We start from the raw sequence: 25,586 nt of genomic DNA on the forward strand, positions 1-25,586 counted from the left end.
CACGATCGCGATTTAGTAAAAAACTAATCGCGGTAGTGGAAATTACCTACCGTGATTCCTATGTTATTTAGCAAACGTAGCGATTATAAAATCACTAGCGATTTGCGATTCAGCAAACGCTGTAGTGGAAAAGTGCCCTTATTGCTTAAAAGGAAATAAATATGGCAGCCTCCATGTACTTCAACTAGTTTTCCTTAAAGGATACCCGAACTGAAATGTGACATAATGAGGCGCTACGTGTGGTTTTGATGCTGTTAAGCTGTATGCTCCTTTTTGATTGGCCTGATGAAGCGGGATTGAGCCCGTGAAACGCGTTGCCTATTTTTACTGTGGAGTATAAATAAAATTGTTGTTTGACTGTTGATGCTACAGTCCTTCCTTTGTTTGCTTTGTCTGCATGGATGGGATAGGCCCACCACTGCCCCATATCATGACATACATATTAAAGTCCCCAAAGTTATAAAAGTTTTATTTTGTTAACTATGGGGGTAGGGGTGAAAAGGGTTAAAAAACAAAAAAAATGTATTTAATTTTTTTTATTTAATAGTGTATAATAGTGTATTTGAGTGTTTTTAATGTTTGGCCACAAGATGGCTCTACACTTAGTTCCCTATAAGACAGGAAATAGTAAATGTATCGGTGTACTTTCGGTTTTATGAATAAATGTCAACGTCTCACTGACAGCTTTTATTCATTACAGGCACGGTGATCGAGTTTGGGAACAGCTGTTTCCCCTACCCCAGTCAAGGAAGGAGGGGATTGAAACAGCCCGGTGAATGGAAACGATGCAGGGATTGTGAACATCGGAGTTAAGTAAACAATACGTATATCTACGCCTTTGATCTGCAAGTGAAGTATACAGGGTCATAGATACGCATAGCAAAGATCCGGAAATGGTTAAAAGAACCTATTTCATAAGAAGCCAGTAGATAAGAGAGCCAAATCAAGAGGTACATGTTATAATTTAAGTAGGCCTCAGTTATTTGAACGGAGGTTTAGGTAAAAGGCTTGTTCGCAGAATATACCTTTAAAATAGAGTTTCTTGTGATGCAGGCAGAAGCATCTCAGTGTCTGCTTGAAGCAGATGATACAAGCAGATACTGAGAACATGATCCTGAAGGAAGGCCACAGGCCTACACTTCCCCAGACAAATGGACTACGGGAACAATCAACATAGGCCATATTTACAAAATACCACATTCTTGTAAGTAAGTGAAAAGTGGCATTGAATATTAATCGAGGAGGTGTGTATTATGACACCACGAGGGGTCGAAGCCAATCGCCGGGTCTGGGGGAGGGCTAAGATGAGGTCACATTTAACTCTTTCCTAGTCCGTATTAAAGGGCCGGAGGGGCCAACGGAGCGCATTCTGATTCCTACTTTCACGCTCTCCATCTACTGGCTTCTACTGACTGGAACCTAATTATTTTCTTTCATTTATGTAATCTGACATAGTGTATGCTGTACATAGGTAGTCTAGATGTAACATAGGATAGACCTAAGAAGATGACCTGATTATCTTCAACAGGAAGGTAATCACGCAGCTGTAACGCAAGGCAATAATCTGCTTGGCTAAGACATGACGAACTGTATCTGTATATCTGTTTCCTGAATAAATAACTTATACATTGCAGAAGCCTGAAAACGTTCTATCTCTAATAACGCTTGCTGTGTGGAGAGTCAAGTTATCTCACAGTCTGTGAGGAGCCACTCTAGGAAGTAGCTGGCGTCCTCTCCCCACATCAATCCCGACTGGCTGGGGTATACACAGGGGGAACAGCCGCCCAGAGCCTGCCATCTGACATGGACTCTCCTGATCGATCCTCCTCCTTCCGTGGACAGGAATTAAACTGAATGTGAGTTCAAGTTAGGGATATTATATATATATATATATATATATATATATATATATATATATATATATATATATATATATATATATATATATATATATATATATATATATATATATATATATATATATATACTGCTGCAGGGTATGCTAATTTTTAACCTTCTCCTGTCCAATAGTATCTGGAGGGAATTTATCTCATATGGGTGCTGTCCTGGAGACGACCCTGGGAAAAGGTGATTTATAACAGTACATTTTCTTTAGAACGGTGAACCATGGAAGAAGAAAACACATTTCGGTAGCCTGCCTTGGAGTAGGCAGCTACAATAGAGTTTCAGTTATCTAGCAGGGCTTTTCAACCTTTTCAGAAATTGTACCACTTATTGCATGAAAATTTTCAAGTACCACCAGTGATTCTGTAAGATGTCAATAACTCAATAAGTAAAGAAAAAAAAAAAAGGATTAAGTATGTACTATTATTAATTATTATTTATTGTATTTTTAAAGCGCCAACATATTATGCAGGGCTGGCCAATAATTAAGGATACATACAGTGTTAACCAATATTACATTTGTGCCAGTGATTACTGATAGAATCAAGTCAGAATACATCTGAAGACAGTTCCTTTCTTTAGTTTTTATACATGTCAATGAAGAAAATGCCTTCTCGCACAAGTATGTGGATCCAAATGGCAGTAAAGCTACAATGGCTTCCCCCCCCCCCCCCCGCCCCCCCACACACACACTTCTGGGTGCAGATCTCTCTCTAATCAGATTCGATTAGAGATACATTTCTCTTTGGCCAATCTGCCCATAATCTTCTGATGTATGGCTACCTTAAGAAGTTCCCCATTCAAGGAATATCTAAATAGAGCTGCCTGCCCCCAGCATAATGTTCCAAGCAGCACACAGGGCAGAGGCAGAGCGCTTCTAATCTTGTTGCTTGCTGTGCAGAGCAGTCGCTCCACTCCTAGCACTGCATATGTAAGCAGGGCCGAGGCAGAGGCAAGAGAGGCTTCAGCCTCAGGGCGCAGTGTAGGAGGGGGCGCACAACTCACTCAGCTATTATTCCCCTATTGTGTTTGAAGCAGAGAAAAAGAAAAGGGGTTACATGGCAATGACCGCAAGCCAGATAACTAGAGATTAAGGTGTTGGGGGCCCTGGGGTGCCTCTTTGTCTATTAGAAATCAGTGTGTGATGGCTGGGGTGGGAGGGATGGAGGGGCGCACTTTGGTGTCTCAGCCTTGGGTGCTGGACCTGGTCCCGGCTCTGTATGTAAGATCTGAATGAGGGAGGGCTGGTGCACACCAAGAGTGCTTCTGAGCGTTTTTCAAATCGCCAGTGATTTGAAAAGTTCTTGGCTAATGTTACTCTATGACGGTGTTCTCACAGCAGCGTTGTGATTTTTTCAATATCGCAAACACGCTGCATGTAGCATTTTTTGGAGCGATTCATAAAAAAATAAAAATAAATAAATAAATAAAAAAAAAAAAAAAAAAAAAAATCGCTCTGAAAATCACTTCACAAAATTGCATTCCCAAATTGCTAGTGATTGCTATTGCGATTTTGCCATGCACTAGCCCAGAGAGTGGAGAGAGACTGAGAATAGCCCGAGATGGAGCAGAGAGCTTATCTGTATTGCAGTCCCACATCAGACAGGCTACTTGCCTGTAATAGGACTCCTGTCCCTGCCAGTGTCAAACAAGTCAGAAAGCAGCCCTCCTGGAGTCTAGGGACTGTCAAAAAACTTTTCAACCTGTTTAACATCATATCCACACATGCAGTCATAACAATGGGGAGAGACCAGACTGATTTTTTTCCTATGGACCCTCCAGGCAAGCTCTGCATCATGCTGTGTATATTTACCAGCTTGCCCACCCTCTAATTGCTCTGTAATTGTGCTTTTATCAGCTAGCCCAGTGCTTCACATTGTTATACATAAACAAACCTGAAAACACCAGGCGCTGGACCAGCCCTAAATCACTTTTCCCTTTGATCTCCCTGCAGCCCACAGACACTTCCTTTCATCTCCCCAGAGCGTACCACCTGGCCAGAGTTAAAGTACCATTGATGGTACCTGTACCATGGGTTGAAAAGCACTGATCTAGCACCAAGGGGGGTTGGATAATGCTGGATAATGGTTTCCGGTTCTTTGAGACTAAATGTTAAAAATAGGCCTAGCTATTACAGTACTATACTCAATTCTATATACAGATAGTCCCCGACTTACAAATAGGACACCGATACGAACAGCCCGATCCCGTCGTGATGACACTTTCACGTGGGGAAGTTTGAAGAATCGGCTTCAAACTCAAGTGCCGCCGCGTGTCCCCGTAGCAGCGGCAGTGCTGGACTCACCTCGGAACACAGTCCAACGCTGTCGGTCCTCCTCTCTCAGCCACCTTCTGGCTCTTGTGCACAGCATGCTTCCTGTATGTCACACTTCTCTGAGCTCTGACTAAAGGTTCGTATACACGTCCGATAAAGATCGTTCGTTACGAACGATTCGTGACGTTTACACGATATTCAAATTAGACCGAAAAGATCGTTCTTAATGAACGATTGTGTACACACATGAACGATATAAGTATAAAGTACTGAACGACGAACGATAAAAAAATGCGTGCGCAAACGGAAGTGACGTTATGACAGGCAATAAGAACATGCGTACTACTCCACAGATAATCATTATCGGACGATCTTTGTACACACTGCAACGATTGAACGATTATCTTTAGAAAAAATCCGCCGGGTTGGATCGGTCGGATTGAACGATAACGGTTGTTATCGTCCCAAAAAACGATCGTTGGAAAATTTGGAACGCACGATTATCGGTCCGATTGTCGTTATCGTTTCGTTTTCGAACGATCGTTATCGTACGTGTGTACTCAGCTTAATTTAGTCAGAGAGCAATGCTATTTTCTCAAGCACTTCTCTCAACCTGTCTTTCACCGCTTGCTTGTTTAAGGTTTTTCTGCCAGGAAGTACAAAGGATCATTAACTCTGCTCGGTTTCCTCATTTCAAATACAACGTGTAATTTGGAAACCGCAAATATTAGAGAATGATGCAATGTTCTAGAAAAACAGATACTTAACTGACAATAATATGAGACGCTTTTTCTTTGCTACTAATATTCTATTAATAATCTGTACTATACATACAATTCATTATATCATACTTTTTTTACTTTAGTGTCACTTTAAGGCAGCAAAATTACATTTAGAATGACAAAGTTATAACTGAAATGTAAGGTTCTGGAATCATGATTTATACAAATTAGATATTTCTGGTATGGGGAAGGAAACAATCTTTTAGAAGTGTTTTTTAGGCGGGTATCTCTCAAATGCCACTGCAAATGAAATGTCATAATAGTAAAAGAGTAATAAAAGCATAATCAATGTACAATGGTTACATCAGGTGCAAAAATAACTATGTAATCACAATACAAAAATAGAAATCAGCTCCATGTCTTGTATAATTCTTAGGGAAATGCCCTGCTTCCCACCCACACACACATTCCTTTCTTACAACTCATCCCCTTTCATAATGAGGACAAGTTTCTGCTTTAGAAAGTAGTCTTGAGATCGGTAACCAAACACAGTCTTGCCTTTTTTGTACTCGTACGAAAGGGGATCAAGTATTTGAAGCTACAATTCACAGGTGAACACGTGCACAAGCTGCAAAAAAAAAAACAAAACACAGTAACGTGAGACATGAGCTGCTAAAATTAACCCTTAAGCTACATGCTCCTGGGAAGATGGATCGGGGGATCCACAGCAACAAAAGATTCAAACGAGGTTCCCTAATCCATCTTCCACAATTGCAAACTGTGGGAACAAACGAAGGCAATAAACTACAGAAAAAATTGCACATCATGTGGGGGGGGGGGGGAAGCAAAAATTGCAGCCTTTAGACCACCTGCTATTTTTTTTTCTTTACTTTAAAGCCACACGGCAGTGCCATCTATGTTTGAATTTTATTTGGTACATATACATTTGGACCCCCCTGTATTACGCCAAGACAAACCAAGCGTCCTCACTTGCTCAGTACGATCTCGTACTGCACGTACGCAGGACGATCCCGGCGACGGGAGCATGATCAAGGATGCGCACGCAGTGGCCATCGACTAGCTAGTCAGCAAAAACGAAACTGACTCGCTGCGGGGGACCACCTGGCCTGTCGACTCGCAGAGGAAGGGGTCCTCCAGACTGATCAGTTCCTTATCAGTGCACGGCAGCACCATGCATGACTGTTCCTCTGCCAGGTCTGTAGCCTCCGGGGTGTCTGCAGGACATCAGCGGTGGCAACAGCACACGTACCCACAGAGATTGTTCAGCAGGCCACCTCGGGCACGCCTGCCATAGCTTCCCCAATGCTGGTCCAAAACCTCCAATTTGATTACCACAAGAACCATAAGGAAGACTTGTTACAAATACAGGAGGAGGTCTATTGCTAGTATAATGTTTCATAAGCTAGTGAATTCGACCATGGTCAATTGCCAAAGCAGTACTCCAGTATCAAAAGTAAAAGTACTACTTCATACATTTAGACTTGTGTTTATCAGTGTAATTGCACACAATTGGACCCCAAAACATATAGCGTGCATGTACTCCATAAATGCAAATTTAGGCCTTTGGAGTGCCTAGTCTCTGACTACTAATATTGGAGTAGAAGCAGTAAGCTACTAAAGGCATTGTGCACCGGCAACCAGACTGAATTAACCGAGTATGGAGCACAGCATCATGCTACAAACTGATTTGCCATACACTACACAATATTTTTTGCTCAATTGGACATTTGATTGGACAAAAACATCCGATGGGGCAAAAACTGAGGTTGCCTACCGCACCGCGACTGACATTACATGATCGTGGATGGCTTTTTTTTGCCAATCCTGAGTGCAATCTCAAACATATAGTCGATCACTAGCAGGTCGGCAGTGCAGTTAGATAGTGTATGGCTAGCTTTATACCACTAGATATTTCACTAATTGGCCATTTTTTTAAATTATGTTCCTTTTTAAGGTATAACAAATTAACTAAAATAAAAGGAGTACCGTAATTCCACTCCAGAAACCACTAGTGTTATTGACTGGACAGTCCAATGAACCTTAACGTCCTTCTGGGATACACTAAGAGAAACTACACAGAAATGAAGACACATGATTTATTAGTGTGTCAAGGAGGCAGAGGTGTTTTATATGATATAAGTTATTAATAAAGATGGACATTTGATGGTACGGATCTTGAGAAGTTGTAGTAAGATTATGGTGGAATAATTACAGTAGATCAAATATGCCTATATTTCTTAAACCACACTTCTTAATTTACATTTTAATACTGTGGAAAAAGTTTAGAAATTTTAAGGGATTTCTACGGTTTTCTTTGTCACCATTAGAGAGCTTCTCTCACTTCCTGTGAGGAGAGAGCAAATTGAATGGTTAGGGGAAAGAATGGATATCAGCTGTGTTTTGCTTTCGTGTTCGTTTTATTCTTCAGTTGCGCTGTACAAAAGCATACAATACTAGGGAACTTAGATACATGAGCAGTTCAACATACTATACCAGTTTTGGCGAACTTTTCAGAGGCAGAGTGCCCAAACTGCAACCCAAAATCGACGTATTGATTACTGAGTGCTAATGGGGAAAGGGGGGGGGGGGGTTGTGCGCGCCAAACAATGGGCATGGCCATGACATTGTATGGGTGGAGCTAACGTAATGATGTAACAGCGAGGCATAAGAAAGCAGTTTTTCCGCCATGATGTGGTGAAACGAGGATTTGCATCATGGGTGTGCAGAAACTGCGTGATGCTATTAGTATACCGTAACCCCAAAGCAGCAAATATAGCCAACTATGAGCATTAAATAATAAATGCAGCAACAGTTACCCCAGACACCGAAAAATAAACGCAACGTGGGCAGCATTTCACCAGAAAATAACGCAATGTGGGCAACAAGTCAGCAGAAAATAACGCAATGTGGGCAACAAGTCAGCAGAAAATAACGCAATGTGGGAAAATACCTGCAAAAAAAGAATTTACTCACCTGACAGAAGTCTCCTCTCCTGGCGGCGGCGCGCAGCTCCACAATTACCTTCCTGTAGCCAGCCGAAAGTCCCGCGCTGACAGGACATGCTGACGTCTGACCAGCTTTGGCTCTTCCCTCGGCAGGCATCGGCTCCTCTCATTTGCTGAAGAGAATCGGCTCTTAAAGCCAGCTCGTTCGCGAATGAGATGGCATGCGGAGTTCTCGGCGGCGGGGGTTGTGGGATTAGTGATGGTAGCGGACACGGCACGCGTGCCCACAGAGACTGCTCTGTGTGCCGCCTTGGGCACGCATGCCATCACTGTATCATACCATCAGGACAACCAGTGGTACAAGTACAGATACATACAAATTGATGTGTAGTTTGAAAAACATCACCACTTCCCTCCAGTCCCCCCCTCCCTCCCCCCTCGTTGTCAGTTTTGCTGAGGGATTAGCACTAGAACAGCCTGGTGGAAAATGATTGTGGAAGCCTCTGAAGAAACCATATTCCATGGTGACTACCCATTTGGTCAGCCCCCCATGTACAGGCACACTTTAAGATATATAATAAAAAAAAAAAATTAAACTAGTATTCAACAACAGGTCATTAAAAAAAAAAAAAAGTGTGTGTGTGTTTGTGTGTGTGTAGAGTGTGTTACCTAGTCCACCACTGGGCTCAGATCTCTTTTCCTCTTCCTCATGCCTTTGAGCATGCAATAGAGAGTTTCCTGGTGGGAGGATATGGTGCCCAGTGATTGACTATTTAATGTATATGTGCTCCACTGCGTTCACTCTGGGGATCAGCAGCAGGAGCACTACTATGAAAGAGAGGTGCCCCAGCACCCGGCTATAAGTTGAGGAATTTTGCTCTGGCTCACATATAAGGTGACCCCTTTGTTTTTCCTTAGTGAGTCAGACCTAAAATTTCCCAACTTATAGCCGAGGATTTACGGCTAAGATTTAAAAAAAAAAAAAAAGTTTTACTTACCTGGGGCATCTACCAGCGCCCTGCAGCCATCCTGTGCCCTCGCAGTCACTCATGGCTCCTCTGGTCCCCCGCTATCAGCTAGTTTTGTTTTAGCCGACTGGGAGTCGGCCTTGCCGCCATGCGTATGTTTTTACGCATCCCTGCTGGTGCAGGAAGCTATTGCAGACATCAACAAGTACATTTTTACGCGTTACGGGTGTAATGCCTAAAATTTTACGCATTACACCTGTAACACATAAAAATGTACAGGATGTCAGTTAAAGAATTACAGTGAGCGTAACAAATTACATCACTTACGGGGTCATTGACTCTTTCAGAGAAGAGAGGAGGTTGGTCAGGGAATGCAGACAATATGAGCTCTACTAAGACCAGCAGAAAGTATGTGTAGAATGTGACATCCCGGAACACGTCTATACTGGCATCCTGCAGAGAGGGGGAAACAAGAACACATTGAAGGGTGAGTCAGGACTGTATTTCAGTACTTCAAACCATTCAGGGAAAATGCTGTGTAATATGACACAGATGAGACAAACAATGAATTTCATTCCACAGAGACGACAGATTATATTTTCTTTGTATGGGGCCATAAAGAGGTGAAAAGCGCTCCTTGCATTTATAAAATCTATCTATACATTTTACAAATAAAATACAGTTATTTGTATGCTACAAGCTTAAAATTACTGGTTTATGGTGCAGAACAAGACACCACCTACTAAGCAACCAGTAACATCTGGAGCCGCAAACCTTTATATATATATATATAAAAAAAAAAAAAAAACCTTAGCTGACCCGCATGTGCTATTTTATTCTTCAACTACACCATTTCAGTAAACAAAAAAAAACAAAAAAAAAAAAAAAAAAAACAAAAAAAAAAACCACACAACATCTTTAGAAAGGAATACAAGTAAGTTTTGTGGAGCAAAGGTTCTCATTGATACAATGGGCTTGAGTACCTAAGACAAATAGCATGCCTTATCAAAGTTAACACGCCTTATCAGAGTAGCATAGCGAGCGATACGAAGGGGCTCAGGGCAGGACGAGTGGAGCTCTCGTCATTGCCATAAGTTTGTAGCGCTTGCTATGCTACTCTGATAAGGCGAGTTATCTCTGATAAGGCATGCTATTTGTCTTAGTGAATCAAGCCCAATGACAACCATATGTCAGTTTTTCAAAGAATATGGGAGTGCATGTACATTTCTGAGGACTTCCTTTGCTGCTCACTAGGCTGGAGAATATTACAAACCTATTTGTAAATAGTTGTGCTTCCACCAGTCCACTGTCAAGCAGACCATGCACAAATGGAAGTGATTCAACACTAGAATTACCCATTCCAGGAGTGTCAAACACAGATCACACCTAAACCAAGGCATGAAAAATTTTGGGAGATCTGAAAGAACTCCAGGATAAAACCTAATGCTAGATACACACTAAGATTTCCTGGCAGATTTACTGTCAGATCGATTATTTCCAACATGTCCGATCTGATTTAAGACCGATTTCCAAGCATTTTCCGATCCATTTCCTATTAAAATTAAAAGAAAACGATCAGAAAATGCTCGGAAATCGATCTCAACTCGGATCAGAAAAGTTAGAAATAATCAATATCTCACAGTAAATCTGCCAGAAAATCTCATAGCGTGTACCTAGCATAAGAAACCAAAGACCTGTCTTGCACTGGCAAATATTGTTCATGAGCCCATTATGAGAACGCTCAACAACAATGGGGTACATGGCCAGGCCGGAAGGAGAAAGCTGCTATTCAGAAAAGATGTCTACCTACAGTTTCCTGTACACCACATCGATAAGCCAGCATATTCTTTGGGCAGATGACACAAACTTTTTTTAACATGAATGAAAAGCATCATGTTTAGCGGAATGCAGAGACTAAACTTAAAGGAATACTTAAGCCAAAAACAAAAAATGATATTTACTCACCCGGGGCATCCCTCAGCCCCCTGAAGCTGGATGGTGCCCTCGCAGCCCCACTCCGATCGTCCTGTACCGCCGGCGGCTACTTCTGGGAACGCGGAGAATCAGCGGCGTTCCCAGCCTGTCGGCGGCTGTCGCCGAACCCGGAAGTAGCCGCCGGCGGGGACAGGACGATCGGAGCGGGGCTGCGAGGGCACCATCCAGCTTCAGGGGACTGAGGGATGCCCCGGGTGAGTAAATATTTTTTGTTTTTGGCTTAAGTATTCCTTTAAGCATTTCATCATAATTTTTTCTATCGCATTTGTGAATCATAGCGTTGACATTGTTTGAAGATGCTTTTCTTTAGCTGGACCATGATGGCTTCTATTCTTTTCGCCACACTCCAGGCTTGCAAATCACACATACCTTACAATGACTGGGGCAACACCCATCAAGGCAGAGACGTTTCTTTTTGGTACTCAGATGTATTATACTGGATTCCCAATAAAGAATTTTCAACTAACCATTCCAGAGCTATGTGAACTATGACAACCTCTCATTTCCAAAGAGACCTTGTATATTTGAATATTTTTATGAATCAACTATATTTTTCAGACCATAAGATGCACAAAAGTGGGGGGTAAAGTCAGTGCGTATTATAGTCCGAATGCTACAATTTGGACCGGCGCCTAGAGTGCTAAGGGCCCCCTTCTCCAATTATTCCGACAGTGCTAGCCTGCAATTTTTCAAGTCCAGCCAGTCACAGCCACCAGTTTGTTAACATACGAGCGCGGAGATGGCTGTGCTGCAAGTCCTCTGCAACCGTCTCACAGCTCTTCTTCCCCACGGCCACTTCAAACACTTTTGGCAGAGCGCTGGGCCAATCACGCTGCTGCCAATGGTCTCAGAGGCGGGACTGTGGCAGCGTCATTGGGCCAATCACTGCACTCACTCAGTAGCAGTTAGTGCAGTGATTGACCCAATGACACTGCCATGGTCCCGGAGACCATCGGCAGCAGCGCGATTTGCCCAGCATTCTGACAAAAGATGTATGTACTGTAGTGTGAAGAAGAGCTATGAGCTGTGCACAATGGGACTTTCAGAATAGCCATCTCAGCCCTCATCAAGGCACGTGCGAGAGGCTGATCTGCAGTGCATGTTGTGGAACGCAATGCCGGTGTGGGGGCTATAGTCATGGGGTGAAGAGCAGCCGAATGGACACCTCTCACTGCTGTGACCCTTAAGCCCAGGCTGGCTCTCTTCCTACACCAGGCGCTCCTGGACATCTGCAGAGGACTCGCATTCCTCTCACCTCTCGCTGCTGTGACCCTTAACCATGGACTGGCTAACGGAGATTCCTGCCAGCAGTGGATTATACCACTGAAAACTAGGTAGGCAGGAGTTATGGTTGTGAAATGAAAGCTAAAAAAAAACAACCCACCCCTAATAAATGGATTAGCCTCCCAATCCGTCACTGTTTACATTACATGTTGTATTGATGAAACCATTCATAAAAAAAAAAAAAGAAAAAAAAAAAAGGTACGCTATTTTAAAAGGATGTTTAATAGTTTATGCATAAATCACTTAATTTTTTTCCTCATTCGCGAAAGAACCCATTTAATGTGCACAGAATAAATTATTGCAAGCACTGCCATCCTTCCATCTATTCCTTCATTTCAATATACCGTGTACAGGTTTTAACTGGTGAATTTGATTGATCTTCTGCCCTTTATCTATAAAGTGTGTGACCTTAGATTAGCTTCAAGTAGTAACCATCTCCCTTTATTGATTGTGTGGGGGAGACTGCTGTATCTGGGAGAAGCTCCATAAGATGCCCCTGCACCAAGGAAGCGCCAGGTTTAGTATATTTTTTGCTGGATTTTGTCCTCTAAAACTAGGTGCGTCTTATGGTCCGGAGCTTCTTATTGTCCGAAAAATATGGTTATTCAATGTGTATTAACAATGAAGGGGACTCAGGATAGTTGTAATTGTTTTTCCAGTATAGACCAAAAGAACTTTACTAGAATTTTCCATACGCAGAAGAGCAGACTGGCGTGACTGATCCAGATTACTAGGAGTGATTACGGGTGAACAAAGGCACTTGGGAGGAGGCATGGGACGCATCTGTGCTCATGGGGCTGGAGGAAGCCCCAGGTAAGTATCAAAACTTTTTATGCCGACATCTCAGGTTTTCTTTAAAGAGAACCAGAGGCAGAATTTTTAAATCTTAATAGGACCCAAAGGCATGTCATGTGCACAAATCACCGCTGCTAGTCCCCCCGAAAATATCGCCAGGCTAGCGAAAATCTGCTTGTTGTTAGCCATTCGGTTTACCTGAAGCTTGTCAATTAGCCTCCTTCGCATTGCCGCCTCCACTACAGGCTCTCCCCTACTCTACTAGCTTCCTACAATCGGAAGTCAAGCCGCAAACCAGGCTGCGGCACGGCTTCCGATTGGAGGAAGCTAGCAAAGGCGGGGAGAGCCTGTAATGTAGGCGGCAATGCGAAGGAGGCCGATTGACAAGCCTCAGGTAAACAGAACGGCTAGCAACAAGCAGATTGTCACTAGCCTGGTGATATTTTCGGGGGGGGGGGGGGGAATAGCAGATCCATGGGAGGGGGGACGACTAGCAGCGGCGATAGAAGGACACATAGGCATGTCATTGTGCACATGACATGCCTCGGGGTCCTATTAAGATTTAAAAATTCCTCACTGGGTTCTCTTTAAATACTATCTCTACATGTTGCACATTATTTACACAATTGTACTTGATCTACTTCCCTGCATTTAAGCCACAAATGAGGTGATTTTGTACATTCCTCCATTTGATGACAAAAGGGTTTAATGCTTGTTCCTTTATAAAGATTGTAAATGTACTTAATATGGTGTCTCATCCAACATTCTACTAAGGCTTTAATAGATTTGCCTGTATCGGAGCATCCAATGAGGTGGAATCCTAAATTCCCTTTTTGGCAACATAAGGGTTTAACCACTATACCACCAACAACACTACATGCTGAAGCCAGCCTAGCATGTACCATTGTGATATACCCAAGAGAAAAATGATCTCTCTCTAGGACTTGATGCCATTGAAGTGAATTTTCAGCTTAAAACCATCAACGGATACCGGCAGAATTTCACAGGCAATTTCGGAATTCCGCCGGATTGAAAAAGTAATTCCGTTTCGACCAAACAGAATGGAATGACCAATTTCCGCCTAAAATTGTGGAAAATACAATTCCGCGGAGAGCGGTGACCATCCCTGAGAGAGAGAGAGAGAGAGAGAGAGAGAGAGAGAGAGAGAGAGAGAGAGAGAGAGAGAGAGAGAGAGAGAGAGAGAGAGAGAGAGAGAGAGAAATCTACCTGGCTATCTGGGGTTCTCTTCAGACAACTGTTGAACACAAAAGGCAAGGCCATGCCTGGGTGGGCTTGGACCACCAACTGCAGTTAACAGCCAAATGTACTAACCAATTGTGCCACACAGACTGTGTACCACAAAGACTGTGCATGCAGTTGCTGTTAAATGATTTTATGGGTATGTATGTGTGTCTTTTGGAGGGAGGAAGTAAGTCTGCTCCAAGAAGTTTCAGCATGTAGTGTTGGTGGTGGTATAGTGGTTAAGCCTTCATCCTGGGTAAAGTCGAACACACTTGATACTGTACTATGAAAGTTGTGTTTCCCCAAATTGGATTATTGGGGCATTTACTTCTTTTCTCTTCAAGGAACAAAGTTATTGCCTTTAAAAAATTAAAAAATAGCACGGAGCATTTATAAATCTGGAGGGGCGTGTCCGGAAGCCGATGCAGTCATACGCTTAAGCGAGGAGCTCCAGGGAGACGGCTGCTAAAAGCTGATTTTTAGGCTGCTTCTACACTCTGTGAGATGGTGAAGGAAAAGGAGAGGCAGACGAAACAACCCAGACGACAGAGAGACACTTCCCCGGCCCCATCACAGCGTGGAATCCCGGGAAATCTTTAAGGCCCGGAAAGTCACCGCGGGTGTGGGGACTAGAAGCAAGATGGCGGCGGAGAGCGGGACTCAACACATGGAGTCGCAAGGCCTAGGAGACGCCACACAGGCGGAGCAAAGACCAACCCAACCTGCGTCGAAGGTACTAACTGTAGCTGATTTAAACGCAGTAGCCGGAGACTTAAAAAATATGTTTTCCAGTCGGCCGTAGCTTCCCTTAGAGGAGACATCCAAGGCCTCACATCTAAGGTAGAGGCCATCTCTAACTCGGCCAAACAACAGGAAAAGGAGATCCAAGGCCTGAAAGTTCGCAATACAAAGCAAGATCGCCAGCTTCAACATGCCTTCCGCATTATAGAAGACTTGGATAATCGTGGGAGAAGGAATAATTTGAGGGTTCGGGGGATGCCTGAAACGATCACATCAGCCCAGATAACTGAAGCGCTCCAATCTCTGTTTAATAATCTTTTGGAGAGGGACAGCATTTATAAATCTGTTTCAGGTGTCACATGGGTCTAGACCCCTGCACATCAAGCTGAATAATTTTTCAAAATATAAAACTATTGCTGCTTGGATGGTTTAACATGCATCACCCCTGCTTGGATGCATATACTGATGAACATGGGACAGCTAAGCTGCAAAGATAATAAGATAGAACAATAAAAAAGGTCAGGTAATGAAAATCCGCCTTCATCTAAGCTCTGTCAAGGCTATTATAAGTTTAATTTTCTCACATAAAATTAGCTAGGGAAGAAACAGATCTGATAAAACATTTTTTGCTTTTAAATTAAACAGGTCATTGTGTAGCATACACAGATTAAGAAGAAATATCAGTTTTATTTAATTGGTCGATAATATCAAATCCAGTCTTGCTATCATACATAGAGCTATAAACTGTCCCAGGAAATTCAAGAAATATCAGATTGTCATTCCATGAACTGCTCAAGAGAAACTACCGTATTTATCGGACCATAAGACGCACTTTTTCTCCCCTAAACATGGGGGGGGGGGGGGAGAGAATGTGCCTGCGTCTTATGGTCTGGATGCTGCAATTTTAGTTGTCATTTCCCTCAAAGGCCTGGGTCCCCGCGGCTGTCCTATTCCCGTCTGTCTTAATGCATCTGTGTGGGGGTTTGCGGGAGGGTTACGAGTCTGTGTCCCCGCAGCTGTCGGTCCCTCAATAGACGTGTGTTCCCTCCCCCTGTCCACCTCTGCCCCTTCCCCCCCGACTACTTTCCCCGGCTCTCTAAGAGATATGTGGTGTGTGCAGGCTGCCGCTTACAGCTGAATGTTCGCGCCGATCAGCGGTAATCCTCAGTGATAATAGCCGCTGGGTGGTCTGCGCACGCTGCTGAAGACTTCATCATCAATGCGGAAGTGAAGGGAGGAAGGGGGGGGGGGACAGTTTAAAGGACACTGGGGGCACTTAGGAGGACACAGCGGCCACCTAAGAAGACACGGGGGGGCGTTTAAGAGGACACAAGGGGCACGGATGAGGACATGGGGACAGAGGAGATCACAAGGGAGACACTAAAGGTACAAAGGGGACACAGGGACACAGGGGGGACATATAAAGTGGGGAGGGGAAAAGATCCACAAGATGCCCCTGTACCATGGATGCACCAGGTTTATTTTATTTTTTTTCTTGGTTTTTGGCCTTCTAACTTAGGTGCGTCTTAAAGGGAAGTTCCAAGCAAAATAAAAAAATGAGTTTCACTTACCTGGGTCTTCTACCAGCCCCATGCAGCCATGCTGTGCCCTCGTAGTCACTTACTACTGCTCCAGTCCCCCGCTGGCAGCTTGCCGACCTCGGAGGTCGGTGGGCAGCATTGCGTAAATTTTTACGCATTCCCGCTAGTGCAGGAACATTAACACATACATTTTTACGCATTAGTGTTGCAACGCGTAAAAATTTACGCATGGCACCACTAACGCGTAAAAATGTATGTGTTAATGTTCCTGCACTAGCGGGAATGCGTAAAAATGTACGCAATGCGGCACGCCGACCTCCGAGGTCGGCAAACTGCCAGCGGGGGACTGGAGCAGCAGTGAGTGACTATGCGGGCACAGCATGGCTGCATGAGGCTGGTAGAAGACCCAGGTAAGTGAAACTCATTTTTTTATTTTGCTTGGACCTTCCCTTTAAGGTCCGGAGCGTCTTATGGTCCGAAAAATACGGTAGATCATTCCTACACAAGCTGATATATCAGAGAATGGCCAAAGCAGAAGTTTAAAGTTCCATACGTTGTTAAAATGAGACTGACCAGCCTATTTATCCCTGCACTGCACCTCAGTGTGAAAGAGTGTATTATTTTACAAGGAAGACCGAGCAGTGGTAGTGAGGAGGCAGCGTGCATTGCTGTTAGCCTAAAAAGGTCCTTAACAGAAGCTGCGGCTACATTTAGCTGCGGTTATTGCTGCCTGATGGTGCGGGTGGTACAGCAATTAATAAGTGCAGTGGTTTACATACTTTAGCCACACACGAACATGTAACTTTGGACCCCATCCTTATATCCTCCTACATGAGAAAGCATTCTTTGGATTCCTGTAACGATTGGTGTCAGCACGCAGAGAGAATCTGATTATTGGTGATCTGCAGTATCACCAAGAATACAGATATATACCTGATTATTGATGATCTGCAGAATCATCGACAATACAGATATATTGCTAACCTCTGGACACCTGAAGCGTGTAAGTGTTTGGTGTAACAGTAGTAATTGGACCACCGGGGTAGCAAGTGGTCCAATGAGTAGAGACAAGACTCCACTGCAGTCAAGGACTCCAGGAGAAGGAGATCCTGACTGATTTTGCAGCAGTGCCCCCTCTGAGGAGCAGGGGGCCCCTGCAAGAAGGCTGAGCACCCAAGGGGTGGGTGACAGGCAGAAGGGTCGGGCAGGCCGGGTCGGCAACACACAGACAGATAAAGTACAAAGACAGGAAGCTGATTCGGTATCCAAGGCAAGCAGGGTTTGGCAACAGGTAATCAGAAATGCAAGGTACCGAATCAGAAAGCAGAGGGAAAGTCAGGAAAGCAATAAGTCAGAACAGATATCAAACAATGCCTAGTCTGGGTGTGAGGTCCGTGGTCTCTACACCTTGGAACTAGTCTGATGTATAACAGAATGATAACACAGGTTCCCTAGTCTGGGTGTGAGGTCCGTGGTCTCTACACCCTGGAACTAGTCTGATGTATAACAGAATGATAACACAGGTTCCCTAGTCTGGGTGTGAGGTCCGTGGTCTCTACACCCTGGAACTAGTCTGATGTATAACAGAATGATAACACAGGTTCCCTAGTCTGGGTGTGAGGTCCGTGGTCTCTACACCCTGGAACTGGTCTAAGGAATAACACAGATGATACACAGTATTCCTGGTCTGGGGTGCGAGGTCCGTGGTCTCTACACCCTGGAACTGGTCTAATGAATAACACAGATGATACACAGTATTCCTAGTCTGGGGTGTGAGGTCCGTGGTCTCTACACCCTGGAACTGGTCTAATGAAGAACACAGATAATACACAGTAAACTGGCTAAGTGTGGATTCCCAGGTCCACCTGGTTCCACCACACTGAAGGATCTGACTAAGGTCTGAGTGCTAACACATAGGTATTCGCAACGCCAGACAACCAGCAACTGAACAGCAAGAGATATATATAGTAAAACGCTCCACAGCGCCGCCCAGCTCCCATCAACCAATCACCTGCTGAGCTGGGATCAGCTGACCGCCTCGATCAGCTGACCCTTCTATTGGCATAAAGAGCCTGTCTTGCGGCGCGTGCGCGGCTCTCCATCTGTGTGCACTACTAGGTCCAGACAAACCAAAAGCATGTTGCTGCGGGGAAACCGCCGCTCTGTGCGCGGATTCCGCCGCCTCACTGTCAGAACGCGCGGCGGTTTCTTCGCAATCCGTCACAATTCCATAGCTTTTTTTCCACTCTTAACCAGTTTTAGAACTTAAAAAACAGGTCATGTTTTAGGTTATATTATTCAAAAGTACTGAAAAACCACAAGCAACACTGCTGTAATGCAAGTACATAGCATGGTGTGTGCTAGTTATAAATAGAGAGCCACACATGTTTAGACAAGGCTCAGGGACTTTGCAGTGAAACTGACTTAATTAACCTTCAGAATTGTGTGTTTATGAAAAGAAACAGATTTAGGCCTAGTGCACACCAGAGCGGTTCGGCAGCGTTTTTCGATCCGCTTGCAGCTGCGGATACGCTAGGGCAATGTATTTCAATGGGCTGGTGCACACCAGAGCTGGAGGCGTTTTGCAGAAACGCATACTCCCGGGCTGCTGCAGATTTTGGATTGCGGAGGCGTTTCTGCCTCCAATGTAAAGTATAGGAAAAAACGCAAACCGCTCTGAAAAACGGCAGTTCAGAGCGGTTTGCAGGCGTTTTTGTTACAGAAGCTGTTCAGTAACAGCTTTTACTGTAACAATATCTGAAATCTACTACACCAAAAACACTTCACAGAACCGCAAAATGCTAGGTGAAACGCTACAGAAAAATAAGAAAAAGCGTTTCAAAATCTGCTAGCGGTTTTTGGTGTGCACCAGGCCTTACTTTTTATTTGCTTATATATTTTATGCTACGTAAGCTACCGCTTTGAAGAAATGTAAATCTGTAAAATTTCAGGTCATTATTTACAACGGTAATTAATCCAAGATATCTGAAGCAAATAGATTGAGGCACAAATGAAAAACACCCTAAAATATCTTGTGTAATGAATCCTTATGGGATAGTTCATATCAGCGCATTTCGTCTGCTTTACATTCACAAAAGCGCTGCATGTGCCATTTTCGGGGCGATTTTGCTATAATGGAAGGTATATGAAAACTGCATAACGCTCACCAATCTTTTTTATCCGGTGATTGTGTTCACATTTTTAAGAATAAATACATTGTATTAATTATTTTCCGGGTCAGAGTTCACTTCCTGACTAACGTCAGGAAAAGAAAAGAAGGAATCGCTCTGCAAAAGCGCTTTGCACAAAATCGTACCGTGTAGTGGTATTCGATTTTAGATGTGAGCAAAGCGTGACCGATTCTAAATATAGCACATAAAAAGCAACATCCGATCACTCTAATTAGCCGTGAGGGGTCTGACAATGGGCTTTATTCACAAAACTTCTCATAAATGACTTATTTATCACCTACTTCATAAAAATAACCTTCCAGCAAATTTACAAGCAACATAATCGCTAATAAGTTAGTTGTTCCTGATTAATTTAATGTCAATATTACTTTTCTTACCTTAATTATATTATGTTTTTGCTCTTTAGAAGCTTAACAATGTAACATAAATAAGGTGAAAACAGGTGAAAAAGCTTTGTGAATCATGCCCATTGAGTTAAATTACTTGCCTTTTGCGTGCACACATTCACTCTGCAACACATACACTTTACCGGCAGATCCAATTACCAAGCAATTCCTCTGCAAACCCCAATTTCCCTGGCGTGTTAAACAGATCCGCATTAGCAGATGTGTCTTAAGTATTAGGGAGACCCCAGCCCAGTTCATCTAGCACAGGCATGGGCAAACTTGGCCCTCCAGCTGTTAAGGAACTACAAGTCCCACAATCAATTGCAGGAGTCTGACAGCCACAGTCATGAATCAAAGGCAAATGCATTGTGGGACTTTTAGTTCCGTAACAGCTGGAGGGCCGAGTTTGCCCATGTCTGATCTAGCCAGATGTGCCCCCAGAATTAGGTAGCCCCCCCCCCCCCCCCCTATAGGTAGCCAGAAGTGCCCCCACTATTAGATAGAATTCCCCAGTATTGCCAGATGTGCGCCCCAGTGCTAGGTAGCGCATACATGTATAAAGACTGCAGAAAATTAGGTGCAGGATGAAGCCGGAAAACTGCTCACCCTGCTCCTGCAAATTTCTGGTGGCGTTAATTACCATAACCCCTTTAGGACAGCATGGACACTGGGGAAATACGGAATTTGTCTGCCAGCTGTTGCTGGCAAATGAATTACACTGGTTTTAAAGTAAAGTAATTTGGGCTCAGTCCCTCGCTGGTGCCCAAATTACCTTCTGAGCGCTGCTATAGCCGTAATTCAAATTACAGCCTATGGCGGCACACTGTGTGCCCAAATTTGCCAGCGCCAATTTGTTCTGCTGTGCTAGGAAGCGCTCCCCGTATAGATAGCCAGATGTGTCATCCCCCAGCCCCCTGGGATTAGGTAACGCCCCCCTGTAAAGATAGCCAGATGTGCCCCCAGAAATAGGTAGCCTCCCCCCCAGTATAGTCGATACACCCCTCACGATTAGGTAGCCCCCCAGAGTAACCAAGAAGCTCGGGGTGATTTGTAAGTAATTTGCATATTCAGTAGTGGTGCATTGTGGGTAAACACAAATGTCCACTTATAGCTGAATTATTGCAAACTTTCCTTCTGTTTCAAAAAGGCAAATTTCACAAAGTGTAGCCACCCAAGATAGACAGATGTGCTCCCTCGGAATAGGCAGTCCCCCCCCCCCCCCAGTCTAGTCACATGACCCCAGGATTAGGCTAGATGCACACCTCAAGATTAGGTAGGTTCCCCTCCCCCCCCCCCACCACCCTGGAACAGCCAGCCAACTGTGCCCCCTTCCACCCAGGATTAGGTAGACTTCTCTCTAGTATAGATTACCAGATGTGCCCCCCCCCCCCCCCCCCCCCAGTATAGCCAGATGAGCCACCAAGGATAAAGTTTCCCCCTCATATGCAGTGTGCAGAAGGTAGATGGATTTTAGGAAGAAGGCAGATGACATTCAGCCATAATTATAAATGGAAAGATTGTAGAAAGGGTCACAGACTACGTTTTTAGGAGTTACTATTAAAGAGGACCTGACTTGGGGGTCACATATTGCTGACGTAGTGAAAAAAAGCACAGAAGAGGCTATATTTTTTTAAGGGTGCTTAGGAAGAATAATATTCCTGAGAAATGGTTAGTGTCTTTTTACCGCAGTACAGTGGAGAGTGTCCTAGTCTACTGTCTCTGTGCGTGGTTTTCAAGCTGCACAGTAGCACAGAAAAAGCAGCTTCATAGGGTAATTAAGGTTGCCCAGAGGATAGTTGGCTGTCCTCTTCTTCCATTAGAAGAATTATATACTTATTGTTTCATGAATATTAAGAAAATTTTAAGTGACGCCTCACATCCAGGACATGTGTTGACGTTTTAGACTTAGAAATGGCTGAAGGATAACAACTGTTCTTTAACCACTTGCCGTCCGCCTTAAGCCGATGGGCGGCGGCAAGGGCTGGGCCCAAACGACCGCAATACGCCCATCGGCGGGCGTGGTTATGCGGCGATCGCGTCATTTGTGACGCGATCAGCCGCCGGCGACTGGCTCCGCCCCCCGCGCACTGTAACCCGCCGGCCGTACTCGCCGTACTCAGAAGAAGAAGTAGTATAATGTGTTTTGGGGTGTATTTTCACTGGGTGGGAGAAATCTCTCTGTACATGGACAATTGTGTGTAAAAAAAATCTAATAATTGTCATTTACAGAGATATTTCTCCCACCCAGCATCTGTATGTGTAAAAATACACCACAAAACACATTATACTACTTCTCCTGAGTACGGCAATACCACATGTGTGGCACTTTTTTGCAGCCTAACTGCGCTAAGGGGCCCAAAGTCCAATGAGCATCTTTAGGCTTTACAGGGGTGCTTACAATTAGGCACCCCCCAAAATGCCAGGACAGTGAACACACCCCACAAATGACCCCATTTTGGAAAGTAGACACTTCAAGGTATTCAGAGGGGAGCATAGCGAGTCCGTGGCAGATTTCATTTTTTTTTGGGTCGCAAGTTAGCAGAAATGGAAACTTTTTTTTGTTTTTGTTTTTTGTCACAAAGTGTCATTTTCTGCTAACTTGTGACAAAAAATAATATCTTCTATGAACTCACTATGCCTCTCAGTGAATACTTTGGGATGTCTTCTTTCCAAAATGGGGTCATTTGGGGGGTATTTATACTATCCTGGAATTTTAGCCCCTCATGAAACATGACAGGTGGTCAGAATAGTCAGAGATGCTTGAAAATGGGAATATTCACTTTTTGCACCATAGTTTGTAAACGCTATAACTTTTACCCAATCCAATAAATATACACTGAATGGGTTTGTTTTTTTTTTATCAAAAACATGTTTGTCCACATTTTTCGTGCTGCATATATACAGAAATTTTACTTTATTTGAAAGCACAGAAAGTAAAAAAAAAAAAAATAATAATTTTTGACAAAATTCATGTCTTTTTTGATGAATATAATAAAAAGTAAAACTCGCAGCAGCAATCAAATAGCACCAAAAGAAAGCTTTATTAGTGACAAGAAAAGGAGGTAAAGTTAATTTAGGTGGTAGGTTGTATGACTGAGCAATAAACCGTGAAAGCTGCAGTGGTCTGAATGGAAAAAAAAGGCTCTGGTCTTTAAAGAGACACTGAAGCGAAAAAAAAATTATGATAGGATTTGTATGTGTAGTACAGCTAAGAAATGAAACATTAACCACTTCCCGACCGCCGTATGTACAATTGGCGGCCGGGAAGTGCACCCCGCAAGGACCGCCGTATTGACAATTGGCGGCGGTCCTTGTAGGGGCATGGGCGGAGCGATCGCGTCATCAGTGACGCGATCCTCCGCCTCCGCCTGGCGCCGCTCACCCGCCGCAACATCCCGCCGGCCATACGGAAGCGCCGGCGGGATGTTAACCCCGCGATCGCCGCATACAAAGTGTATAATACACTTTGTAATGTTTACAAAGTGTATTATACAGGCTGCCTCCTGCCCTGGTGGTCCCAGTGTCCGAGGGACCACCAGGGCAGGCTGCAGCCACCCTAGTCTGCACCCAAGCACACTGATTTTTCCCCCCCCCTGCCCCAGATCGCCCACAGCACCCATCAGACCCCCCCCTGCCCACCCCCCAGACCCCTGTTTGCACCCAATCACCCCCCTAATCACCCATCAATCACTCCCTGTCACTATCTGTCAACGCTATTTTTTTTTTTATCCCCCACCCTGCTCCCTGCCCCCTCCTGATCACCCCCCACCCCTCAGATTCTCCCCAGACCCCCCCCCCAGACCACCCCCCCTGTTTACTGTATGCATCTATCCCCCTGATCACCTGTCAATCACCTGTCAATCACCTGTCAATCACCTGTCAATCACCCGTCAATCACCCGTCAATCACCCCCTGTCACTGCCACCCATCAGCCAGCCCCTAACCTGCCCCTTGCGGGCAATCTGATCACCCCCCCACACCAATAGATCGCCCGCAGATCCGACATCAGATCACCTCCCAAATCCATTGTTTACATCTATTCTCTCCTCTAAACACACACTAATTACCCATCAATCACCCCCTATCACCACCTGTCACTTTTACCTATCAGATCAGACCCTAATCTGCCCCTTGCGGGCACCCAATCACCCGCCCACACGCTCAGATTGCCCTCTGACCCCCCCTTATCAATTCACCAGTGCATTAATTACATCTGTTCTTCCCTGTAATAACCCACTGATCACCTGTCAATCACCTGCCAATCACCTATCACCCATCAATCACCCCCTGTCACTGCCACCCATCAATCAGCCCCTAACCTGCCCCTTGCGGGCAATCTGATCACCCACCCACACCATTAGATCGCCCGCAAACCCGCCGTCAGATTACCTCCCAAATGTATTGTTTACATCTGTTATCTTCTCTAAACACCCACTAATTACCCATCAATCACCCATCAATCACCCCCTATCACCACCTGTCACTGTTACCTATCAGATCAGACCCTAATCTGCCCCTTGCGGGCACCCAATCACCCGCCCACACGCTCAGATTGCCCTCAGACCCCCCCCTTATCAATTCGCCAGTGCATTAATTACATCTGTCCTTCCCTGTAATAACCCACTGACCACCTGTCAATCACCTGCCAATCACCTATCACCCATCAATCACCCCGTCACTGCCACCCAACAATCAGCCCCTAACCTGCCCCTTGCGGGCAATCTGATCACCCACCCACACCAATAGATCGCCCGCAGATCCGACATCAGATCACCACCCAAGCGCAGCGTTTACATCTATTCTCTCCTCTAAACACCCACTAATTACCCATCAATCACCCCCTATCACCACCTGTCACTGTTACCCATCAGATCAGACCCTAATCTGCCCCTTGCGGGCACCCAATCGCCCGCCTACACGCTCAGATTGCCCTCAGACCCCCCCTTATCAATTCGCCAGTGCAATATTTACATCTGTTCTCCCCTGTAATAACCCACTGATTACCTGTCAATCACCTATCAATCACCCATCAATCACCCCCTGTCACTGCCACCCATCAATCACCCCCTGTCACTTCCACCCATCAATCACCCGCTGTCACTGCCACCCATCAATCAGCCCCTAACCTGCCCCTTGCGGGCAAACTGATCACCCACCCACACCAATAGATCGCCCGCAGATCCGACATCAGATCACCACCCAAGCGCAGTGTTTCCATCTATTCTCTACCCTAAACACCCACTAATTACCCATCAATCACCCCCTGTCACTGCTACCTATCAGATTAGACCCCTATCTGCCCCTAGGGCACTCAATCACCCGCCCACACCCTCAGAATGCCCTCAGACCCCAGCCCTGATCACCTCGCCAGTGCATTGCTTGCATCTATTCCCCCCTCTAATCACACCTTGAGACACCCATCAATCACCTCCTGTCACCCCCTAGCACACCTACCCATCAGATCAGGCCCCAATTTGCCCCGTGTGGGCTCCTGATCACTCGGCCAATCCCTCAGATCCCCCTCAGACCCCCTTCCGATCACCTCCCCAGTGCATTGATTGCATCTATTTTCCCC

At 44.8% G+C, this 25,586-nt stretch overlaps 1 protein-coding gene across 1 annotated transcript in view; it reads right to left on the bottom strand.

Annotated features, from left to right (window-relative positions):
- ABCC1 (ATP binding cassette subfamily C member 1 (ABCC1 blood group)) overlaps positions 1 to 25,586 on the bottom strand; it is a 303,768-nt gene that overhangs the window by 203,141 nt on the left and 75,041 nt on the right. The window contains 1 exon segment of the mRNA XM_068244766.1: positions 9,164 to 9,289. Within this exon segment, the coding sequence (XP_068100867.1) occupies positions 9,164 to 9,289 (126 nt within the window).

Source organism: Hyperolius riggenbachi, chromosome 7, assembly GCF_040937935.1.
Source record: "Hyperolius riggenbachi isolate aHypRig1 chromosome 7, aHypRig1.pri, whole genome shotgun sequence".
NCBI lineage: Eukaryota > Metazoa > Chordata > Amphibia > Anura > Hyperoliidae > Hyperolius > Hyperolius riggenbachi.